The following is an 11,398-nucleotide window of genomic DNA, read 5'->3' on the forward strand; positions in this document are numbered from 1 at the left end:
AGGTCGGCTACGGTCCCGACTTAAATACTTGACCCCAACTCTTAAAAGAAATTGGGCTCGAGTAGAAGCACTGTTCATACCCTGGCCCAACGCTAAGGCCCAGGTCCAAACGAAAGGCCCAACCCACAGAATTGAGCCTCGCTTGCCACCGACCTTCCCCTGAGAAGTCGGTTCTTGATACGACTTGCTTTAAAGAAGTCAGGGACGAAGATCAGCTGGCAGATAGACACTCATTCAAATGAGTAACTGCCCCTAAAATCTCTCAACCCACTTCCAGGAGCCATATCTCAACTTCCCTAAGATAAATGGACAGTTATCTACCTTAAAAGGTGGAGCTACCTCAACGGTGGTTATTGGTTTACCACTATAAATACACTGACACCTCTCAGGTATCTCTAAGTCCCAATACTTTCTAGACCTGCTCACACCTTTGCTGACTTAGACATCGGAGTGTCTTTGCAAGTACCACCCCCCATTCACTCATACTCACAAGTCGGACAGAGGCCCCAAAGACGCAAACCCGCTCGAAGGCTTCCCTCCTCAGATGATTGGGCCAACCCAACAATTTCAACCCACTAATCTCCGGTTACCCGTCATAACAGGTAGGTTCAGAACAAAATATTTTTAGAATTTATTTTATTTGATTTGAAATAAATTGATATGAATTGGATTGGAATGAATTATTATATTTAGGATATAGAAAATGGTTTGATTTAAAATTTAATATAATAATTTGATTTTTTATTTTTGTTATTTATTTACAACACAATTTTTCATCACCACCAATTATCACCATTTTACCACCATCGGCTGCCACCGAACCAACGTCATACCACCACCAACTGCCGTCGGACAAGCACCTGACCTCCGTTGACCACCTCTTTCTTTTTCCTAAACCCTTCTTTCTTATTAAGGCTAAACGTCTCATCTTTGCAGACCTATTTTGGTAGCCAAAATCCGTTTATTTAAGTGGTTAAACAGGCCTATCCAACGGGCTCGACCCATTTTGACAGCCCTAAGGTTGCCGAGAAAAACTGCTCATTTAGGCTCATCTTGCCTGCAACCGTTAGTAACTTATTTACATGGCAATACCAAAAAAAATAAAACTTATTTACATGGCAATTATATCAGTTATCTGGGGCTTGCTTAAGCTGACGACGATGACGAGGACGATTGGTTGTTGTTATTATAATATTGGTTGTTGGATTTGTGTAAGAGAGGTCATGGTGGGTAACCTTTCATAATAATATCATAAAGTTTTGTTCATATCAATTGGATGCAGCACTAACTGGCAAGCCTGTTTCCAAACTCCTTACTATATACCTGAATCAAACCACTGTCATCTGCCATATGAAGCTTATCATTCAACAATTTCTTGTATTGATCATCTCTAGCCTCTAAACAACGCACCAACTCAACCTGCAAAATCAAATTAACCAAAAGATAAAAAGGTTACAATTGACAAGAGAGGAGAATCAGCTAGCTTTATGGCAACAAACCAGAAAATGGTATTTACGTAGAAAGAAATATCTACTCACAAATTATCTATTCACCAATTAGTATAATTGTCACAATTTTCTGAAAAGGGCACGAAGATGCAAAGAATAACATAGAATAATCAAAGATTTCCCTATTCATGAAAGAGTATGAAATCACCTGCTTTTGGAACATATGGAATTCATCAGAGCTCAGGGAGCCATCACTGTTTGAATCAAGGAGATGCATCATCTCTCGGGCATCTTCTCCTGGTGCACCGAGCTCTTCTATTACCTCTGTAAGTTCCTCTATGCTAATTTTACCATCTCCATTCTTATCAAGAAGCCGAAACACTCTATCCCTCTGGTCAATCTCAATCCCCTTATGGTTTGTGTTTGGAAGATCTTTAAGTCGCAGAGCTGCCAGCTCAGCTGCAGCTAGCATGATTGTCTTCAGACGCCTTGCCTAAGCACCAACAAATAACTTACATAAGTTCCCAAATAGTTCTCACAGTAATATTGGAAGTAAATTCTTTTACTAAGTAAAATAAGTCATTTAAGTTTAAAGAATCCATGCAAAGTTACATATTTAATTATTAGACGTGCAAAAGACACCGACCTCCACCGGATCAGTAAGGCCTGCCTTATATAATGAATGTGATGCCGTTCCGCCAACAGCTAACCTGTCCATCTGAGTTGTTCTGATCTGTATTTCCATCAATGGTCTGGTCCTACCATTGTCACTTGCATCTACCGCCATATGTAAGCTTTTATATCCATTTGGTTTGGGGCTGGCAATATAATCTTTTGTCCGATGAGGAATTTCTTTCCACATAGATTGGATGATTTGATGAGCTCTGTAGCATGCCCTCTCACCAGCTTCCGATGCACTATATCCAGCTCCAGGCTTTGGATTTAATATCACTCGCAGGCCAAGCACGTCATTTACATCTTCTGGCTTTCGACCATCCTTCAAGAGCTTCTTCATCGTACTGTAACGACTTTTATACCGACCTTCAACTGATATATCATCAACCAGGGCTGTGAGCAAGGTATCGGCTTTTAGCGCTTGGAATAGCTCTTCCCTATATATATCAATAATTGATCTACCCCCTGTTTCATGACTTTGCAACCAGGTATCAACATACAGATAAGAATAAGGAAATAGGTACTGAAATGAGAGATCTTCCAACTCAAGTGATAAGTGATTAGTTCCCACAGCATGAGCAAGAGGAGCATATATTTTCATAACCTCCAGAGAAAGGATCTGCTGCTTATATCTTGGTAGATAATCGAGATGCCTCATCATGTCAAGCTTCAGAGCCAAGTCCAAAATCAGGGCCCTAATGTCATAGTAAATCAAGCAGAACTTCCTCAACGCAGCAGCATTATCATCATCCAGAACATCAACTCTGTATGGGATGTTCTTCAAACGCAAACTCTCATGCAGCAGGTGCGCAGTGCCAGTACCGATTTGGTTGCGGATTTCATGTATAGTCACTTCACCCGCCTCGAAGACCTCTCTCAAAATCCCGGCAGAGATAACCTCAGCATCCATCTGTATTCACATTAACTATAAAGAGACAATAAAAACGGCAACGATATAACAGATTGCTCAAAAACATAAGTAGTCACAACTCGGCTAAAAGGGAAATAAATGCACTGATATGTAAAATTGCCAAAACAAATTTCAAAATCAGTGTATCCAACTATAATATATATACAGACAAACTAGATTTTGAATGTACCAATTTTGTCAAAAGTAGCATAAACAAGTTCACCTCAGCATTCCTTCGAGAATATTGCTAAGTCCAAAACAAAGAAACTCAATCACTATATCGATTTAATTTTGTTTACCTGGAGATCGGCGAGGACGAAGGCAACGGATAAGGCTTTGGAGAGAGGGGAACGGCCATCAGGGGAAAGAGGGCAATTTTGCAAGATTGGAATGGAGAGTTTCAGGGACTTGAACAGCACACGAGATGAGCTCGTTGACAGCACGTTCATCCTTTCCGTCAGCTCGTTGAATGCTCCGATGAGTTCCACCACCATCTTCCCGCCGGCGTGCTCCGGCACCGCTATCGACGGAAGAGGCAGGGCGGCGTCAACGTCGGCCGAGCATGCCGCCGGACGCGGCAAACGGCGGCGGCGGAGGGAGAGTAGGTGGTAGGTGGGGAGAAGAGAGGAGGCGGAGGTGGAGTTGGAGAGACAAGAGTGAACGGGGACATCACGAGCAGGGTGCAGGTGCAACCGCAGTAGCTCCATTAAACTCGATCTCTCTCTCCCCTTGAAGAAGATGATTACAGTTTCCGATTACAAGTTATGTGGTGGCTACCGTTTCCGTTTCCATTTTCGTTTTCTGGCTTCAGCTTCGGTTTATTGGTTACCTCAATATTGACGTTATTCTGGGCCATACTGAATTCTGTTTCCATGGTCTGTTTTTTTCCTCATAAATAAATATACTTTTTTAAATAAATCATATTTAACGAGGGCAATTCACATTGATAAGCCAAGGGAAGAAGAAATTTACACAAATCTGCCAAATCAAAATCTGGTTCATGAATCAACCAAATTATGTTTATATATAGTTTAAATCAGCTAAATTTGAACTACATTTATACATAATTCGAATGATGTTGATTCGAATTATATTCAAAGGCACACACCCACTAATTCGAATCAAGCTGATTCGAATTACACTCACACATGCTGCACATAGTAATTTGAATTGGCCAGATTCGAATTATTCATGATTTAATTCTGCCCATTCTTTTATTAAAAAATTAATAATTGATTAAAAAAATTAATAATTTAAAAATTAAAAAATATATATATTTTATTTCATGCATTAAAAAAAGCTAACAAAATATTTAATTATGAGACTTCTTTAAAATATTAATGAGCTATCAATTCGAATTTTATACAATACTCTTTTGCCCATTTATAATAGCTCATAAATATTTTTTTTATAAAATTTTTTAATAGATTTATTTAAATTATACCACAAAAAAAATATTTTATTCTATACAAAGTAATTTTAAAAAATAGCTTAAAAGATGTTAGCAGTACTATCAAAATTTGTAATGTCCTAATAACTTAGGACATTAAAGAAATACTCTATATAGTTAATAATAATTTAAAAATTAAAAAAAATAGTTATAACAAGTATTTACCTAAATTACTAGAATATTACAAACTTTTATAGTACTTCTAATATTTTTTAAACTTTTTTTTTTAAATTATTTTGCATAGAAAATGGCTTAAAATGCCCTTTGTTCTATACAAAATAATTTTAAAAAGTGGCTTAAAAGATGTTAGGAGTACTATAAAAATTTGTAATGTCCTAATAATTTAGGACATTAAAGAAATACTCTACATAGTCAATAATAATTTCGAAATTTAAAAAAAAAAACATAGTTATAACTAGTATTTACTTAAATTACTAGAATATTACAAACTTTTATAGTACTCCTAACATTTTTTAAGTCATTTAATTTAAATTGTTTTGCATAAAATAAAGGGCATTTTAAGCCATTTTCTATGCAAAATAATTTTTAAAAAAAAGACTTAAAAAATGTTAGGAGTACTATAAAAGTTTGTAATATTCTAGTAATTTAGGTAAATACTGGTTATAACTAATTTTTTTTTAATTTTTAAATTATTATTGACTATGTAGAGTATTTCTTTAATGTCCTAAGTTATTAGGACATTACAAATTTTTATAGTACTCCTAACATATTTTAAGCCATTTTTTAAAATTATTTTGTATAGAATAAAATATTTTTTTGTGGTATAATTTAAATAAATCTATTAAAAAAATTTATAAAAAATATTCATGAGCTATTATAAATGGGCAAAAGAGTATTGTATGAAATTCGAATTGATAGCTCATTAATATTTTAAAGAAGTCTCGTAATTAAATATTTTGTTAGCTCTTTTTTAATGCATGAAATAAAATATATATTTTTTTAATTTTTAAATTATTAATTTTTTTAATCAATTATTAATTTTTTAATAAAAGAATTGTCAGAATTAAATGATGAGTAATTTGAATATGGCCAATTCGAATTACTATGTGCAGCGTGTGTGAGTGTAATTCGAATCAGGTTGATTCGAATTAGTAGGTGTGTGTGCGTTTGAGTATAATTCGAATCAACATCATTCGAATTATGTGTAAATGTAGTTCGAATTTAGTTGATTCGAACTACATATAAACGTAATTTGGTTGATTCATGAAGCAGATTTTAGTTCAGCGGATTTGTGTAAATTTCTTCCTCTCTCGACTTATTAACGTGAATTGCCCTATTTAATGATGTATGAATTATATATATATATATTTTTGGGATTTGGATCTTCTAAAATTGTATTGTCACTTTAGAAAAAAAAAATACACTATTAATTACCATTGAATTAAGATAATAAAACTTACACATAATAAATATTACAAATTTAAAGATAATTAAAGTATCATTTTTCCATTTTATTAACATTGTCACTTTAAAATTTTTTTTTCATATTTTTGTATTTGATTTGTTCTCAAGTTTGCATAGCGTCTGGACAAAATTTACACGTATCTTGTTTTTCTTTTTTGTGACTTTTCTAGTGATTTTTCTTTTTTACTTACATATCTTGTTTATATGGTAAACATGATAAACAATCATTTTATATATTTTATTTGAAAACAAGCAATGGACAGTTGCTACTTACCTTATTGTGATTGATAGCGAAAAAAAAAAGTCAAAACCTTTTCATTTATAATGATAATAAAATATCAATGGTTAAATTTTTTTTCCTATATAAGTTGAACCAACTCAGCCAAAATTACACACACCAACTCACCAAAATTTTCTCCTCATTCTTGCAAATGGTTAATAACGAATATTATCCTAATAACAGCAGATTTTAGGGTGAATGAGGATGGAGTTTTATTTAAATGCTTGCCCTACATAGATGTAGGCATGTGTGAATATTTTTTGGTAGAACTGAAGAATCTCATATTATTCAATATGAGCATGATGTTGGATACATATTTGTAACAAATAACAACTATTTGAAATTAATACTTATGATAATGAGTATTTTTTGCCGTGAGACAAAAATTTTCAGCTTAAAGATGTTGAGTATTTTTTACTGTTTTTTTTTTATTGGATGGGGCCGAAGGCCCAAGACAAAGGAAAATTACATTGGAATAGCTCTAGGGAGCTTTGTTCCCATGATGTTCCCTAAGAGGGCATGAAACAAGAAGGCTGGCGGCACCAAAAGGTAGGTGATCCCTTTGTGAAGGTTAAGAGATCATTTGGCTAGTAAATCTGCATAAGTGTTCCTCTCCTTGTAGATATGCACGATTCTGATGTCTTATGGCTGTTGGATTTTTTTGTCTCTTTTGTGAGGCCCAAGTCCAATATTTTGGGGTGTCTCTTTGCATCCATTATGTCACAATTCTAATTAAATTTTTGGAGTCATTGAGAGGTAGAGAGCATAGCCACCAAAGTAAGAGAGAAGAGGGAAAATAGAATTTCCGTTTTTATCCAAAGCAATAAATTTCAAATGGCAGTTTCTCATTTGTTCACCGTTGGATCGACTTAAAATTTGAACTGCATATTCCTCTCATCTTGTTCTTCATTCTGGAAGGTGGAGATGTTGATTGGAAGTCTGCAGTGGGAAAAATTGGCTTCGCAAGAGAGAAAATAGGTTTTTCGTTTTTACACAGAGTAGTAATCTTTTAGCAGTTTCTCATTCTTTCACCGTTGGATCAACATGAAATTTGGACTAAAGATTATTCTCATCTTATTCTTCATTCTGAATGGTGGAGATTTTAATTGGAAGTCTGAAGAGAGAGAAATAGGCTTTGGACAGTAGCTCTATTTTTTGGGTATTTTTCATCTTCTTGCTTCTCATTTGTAAGTTTTGGTGCTTTGATATTTTGGCTGGTTATATGCACATTTCTATGCTTTTTTTGAGACTCTCTTGTACCTCATTTGATTATAGTGGAGCTATTTCATTGGTCTGGACGACTCGTGATTTTTACCTCTCACATTGAGGGGTTTTCCACGTTGAAATCTCGGTGTGTTCTTGTTATTGCCTTGCTATATTTGCTTGTTATAGTTGTTACCATATTGTATTGTGAATGCTTTCATATTGTTCTTGTGTTGGATATTTGTGTTGTTTCCGCTGCTAGGCTCTTTCATACTAGCATCAGAGCTTGTTGGTATTTTTCTGGGCTTGTGATTCTATGAACAATGGAGGCTAATACTAATACTAGTAGGAGGATCACTCTTAATGGTCCTAATTATGATTTGTGAAAGTTAAAGATGAAATATTTGCTTTATGTCAAAAATTTTCATCAACCAATTTTTGGTACAGGGACGCCTAATAATAAATCTGATGATGATTGGACTTTGTTGCATAGACAAGTTTGTGGATATATTAGGCAGTGGGTTGACGATAATGTGTTGAACCATATTATTGGAGAGACACATGCTCGGACCCTTTGGATTAAACTTGAACAGTTCAATGCTCAGAAAACTGGGAATAACAAGATGTTTTTGATCAAGCAGTTGTTGGCTTTGAAATATACAGATGGGACATCAATGACAGATCACTTGAATAACTTCCAAGGAATAATGAATTAGTTATCTTCCATGGGTATCAAGTTTGATGTTGTTACTTCTTGGCTCCTTACCAGACTCATGGAAAATTCTCAAAATGTCATTGTCCAATTCTGTTCCTGATGGTATAATCTCTATGAATCTTGCCAAGAGCAGTGTTTTGAATGAAGAAATGAGAAGAAAGTCACAAGATACATCGACTACACATTCAGATATTCTTGTTTTTGAGTCTAGGGGAGAAACAAAAGTCGATGTCCTAAAAATAGAGATCAAAGCAGAAGCAAGTCTCGAGAAAAGTATAAAAATATTGAGTGTCATCATTGTGGTCAAAAGGGACATGTGAAGAAATTTTATTGGCAGCTAAAGAAGGAGAAAGCTAAGGCAAGTAAAGACAAGAGCAAAAATAAAGATGATGGTAGCAATGAAGACAAGGTTAATGTAACTCATGATGATTTTTTTCTTGTTGAGGAGTTTGAATCTATTAACCTTGTTGATAACAACACTAGTTGGGTGATTGATAGTGGTGCTTCTATTCATGTTACATCTAGGAGGGATCTGTTTACGTCTTATACTCCTGGTGATTTTGGTGATGTGAAAATGACTCATCAAGGTGTTGCAAAATGTGCCGGTGTTGAAAAAGTTTGCTTAGAAACCTCCAATGGTACCAAGTTGACTTTGAAGCGTGTGAAGCATGTTCTAGATATTCGGTTGAACTTACTTTCTGTTGGTAAGTTGTGTGATGAAGACTTGGATAGCTCATTTTCTCGTGATAGTTGAAAGCTCACTAAGGGTTCCATGATTGTTGCTAGAGGTACATGACACTCTACTCTTTATTTAACTCAAGCAAAGATTATGAAAGATGTTGTTAATGCTGCTGAGTTTGTTGATGGAACTGATTTATGGCATAAGAGATTATGTCATATGAGTGAGAAAGGCATGAATATGTTATCCAAGAGAAATCTTTTATCTGGTTGCAAGGTTGCTTTGCAAACGTGCAACCATTGCTTTGCTGGGAAACAAAATAGGGTTTCTTTCAAGAGTCATTCACCTTCAAGGAAGCCAGAGATACTTGATTTGGTGTATTCTGATGTTTGTGGGCCGATGAAGACAAGAACACATGGAGGGTCTATCTATTTTGTAACCTTTATTGATGATCGTTCTAGGAAATTATGGGTTTACACTCAGAAGACCAAAGATCAAGTTTTGAATGTATTCAAGCAATTTCAAGCTTTTGTTGAAAGAGAATCTGGAAAGAAGTTGAAATGCATTCGTACTGACAATGGTGGTGAGTACTTGGGTCCATTTGATGCTTATTGTAAAGAGCATGGTGTAAGACATCAGAAGACTCCTCCAAAGACTCCTCAGTTGAATGGCTTGGCTGAAAGGATAAACAGAAGATTGATTGAAAGAGTTAGGTGCTTATTGTCACAGTCTGGATTGGCAAAATCCTTTTGGGGTGAAGCTTTAAGCACCGTTGTTCACGTCTTGAACCAGACACCATGTGTTTCTGATAAACCCCAATTTTATGGTTTATCTTGTGCTTAATTTAGGGGATTTTATCACCTTTTCTCACATTTATTCAATGAAAAAGCATGGTTTTGTAATTCTCCCTTAAATTGTACTTAAATGTAAAAACATGCTTTTTAGGCCCAAAAATTGGTGATTTTAATTCACTTTAATTCCATTCGATGCCTTGATGTGTTTGTTGAGTGATTTCAGGTTCATAAGGTAAGTATCAGATGGAAGAAGTGAAGAGGAAAGCATGCAAGGTGGAGAATCCATGAATAAATGAGCAATTGGAGAATTGAGGGCCACGCGCACGCGTCATCCACGCGTACGCGTGCATTGAAGATTTGCAAGCCACGTGCACGCGTCGCCCACGCGTACGCGTGAGTAGAGGTTTTGGCCAGCGATGCGCACGTGTCATCCACGCGTACGCGTGACGCTCGGCACGTGACCCACTTAAAGTGAAATCGCTGGGGGCGATTTCTGAGCTGCCCAGGCCCAAATCCAACTCATTTCTGAGGGTATTTCATGCAGAATTAAAGATTAAGCAAAGGGGGAGCAATTAGTTGTAGCTTGGCATCATGTAGTTTAGTTTCTAGAGAAAGAAGCTCCCTCTTCTCTCTAGAATTAGGGTTCTTAGGCTTATTTCCATCTTAAATCTAGGTTCAATTTATTGTTCTCATTTTGTTTTCTTTACATTTTCATGCTCTAGTAGTTTGATTCTCTTAGTTTTCATGTTAATTTCTCATTTATGCCTCTTTTATGTTAATGAACTCATGTTGGATTTGGATCTCTTTTAACGCAATTGATTTTTGATGTTCTTTTATTGATAATTTGAGTTGTTGTTATTAATTTCCTTGCAATTGGTAGTTGTTAGCTTTTATGCTTCCTTGCAATTTAATATGCTTCCCTTTTATGCCTTCCAAGTGTTTGACAAAATGTCTGGAAGGATGTTAGAGTAGATTTTGAGCATTCTTGGCTTAAAAAGAGGAATTAGGCAATCTTGAGTTATGAATACCCAACTCATTTTGGATTGAGATTAGCTAGTCTTGTTTGACGTTCTCTCAATGTGAAGATAATATTGTACCTTCTTCCATTGCTAGAGATGACAAAATAAGATAAATTCTTGTTAATCATTGCTATTAGTGACTAGGATAGAAAGCCTATGATCTCAACCCTTGCCATGAATGTCTCTCTTTATTACTTGCTCTCTTTAATTGTTTGCTTTACCTTTCTTGCCATTTATTTTCTTGTCCTTTTATCAATTCAAATCCCCCATGCATTTTCATAGCCAATAATTGACCACTTCATTGCAATTCCTTGTGAGACGATCCGAGGTTTGAATACTTCGGTTAATTTTCATTAGGGTTTGTACTTGTGACAACCAAATTTTTGCATGTGAGGATTGTTTGTTGGTTTAGAACTATACTTGCAACGAGAATTTAATTGTCAAATTCTAAACCATACAATAATCCAAACATCAAAATGGCGCCGTTGCCGGGGAATTGCAATGGTGCTATGTTATTGGCTATTGTATATATATATATATATATTGTGAGTATGTTTGCCTTTTACTTCTTTGTTAGTTGTTGCTAGTTGTAGGACTTTGCTTTCTTTAATTCTTGTTAGTTTTTGTTTTTGTTTTTTCTTGTCACCATGAATTCTCATCACTTTGGCTATGAGTGTGGTTCAAACTATGTTTTAGAAAATGGAAGCTTTAATGAGGATTTTCATCAAGGATTTGGAGATCAAAGGTGGGAGGAGCTCCAAGCTTATGGACAACCTTCTTGGCAACAACCTCCTCCGGTT

General features: G+C 35.4%; 1 protein-coding gene across 1 annotated transcript; it reads right to left on the reverse strand.

Annotated features, from left to right (window-relative positions):
- Positions 1–941: 941 nt before the first annotated feature.
- On the reverse strand, positions 942–3,933 carry LOC112771499 (probable GTP diphosphokinase CRSH, chloroplastic). Its single transcript, XM_025816263.3, has 4 exons — positions 3,333–3,933; positions 2,095–3,033; positions 1,657–1,941; positions 942–1,419 (listed from the first exon to the last, which is right to left on the reverse strand). The coding sequence occupies exons 1-4, from the start codon at positions 3,738–3,740 to the stop codon at positions 1,285–1,287; spliced, it is 1,767 nt and encodes a 588-aa protein (XP_025672048.1). The 5' UTR covers positions 3,741–3,933; the 3' UTR covers positions 942–1,284.
- Between the last annotated feature and the right edge of the window lie 7,465 nt (positions 3,934–11,398).

Source organism: Arachis hypogaea, chromosome 18 (genome assembly GCF_003086295.3).
Source record: "Arachis hypogaea cultivar Tifrunner chromosome 18, arahy.Tifrunner.gnm2.J5K5, whole genome shotgun sequence".
Classification (NCBI taxonomy): Eukaryota; Viridiplantae; Streptophyta; class Magnoliopsida; order Fabales; family Fabaceae; genus Arachis; species Arachis hypogaea.

Bases quoted from the DNA above. Each gene is read 5' to 3' on its own strand.
- LOC112771499 (XM_025816263.3), bottom strand. From the start codon at position 3,740: ATGGAGCTACTGCGGTTGCACCTGCACCCTGCTCGTGATGTCCCCGTT. The intron at 1,942-2,094 runs GTCGGTGTCTTT...GTTGGTGCTTAG, and splicing joins GCCTTACTGATCCGGTGGAG to GCAAGGCGTCTGAAGACAAT. The intron at 1,420-1,656 runs GTGATTTCATAC...TTGATTTTGCAG, and splicing joins TCCATATGTTCCAAAAGCAG to GTTGAGTTGGTGCGTTGTTT.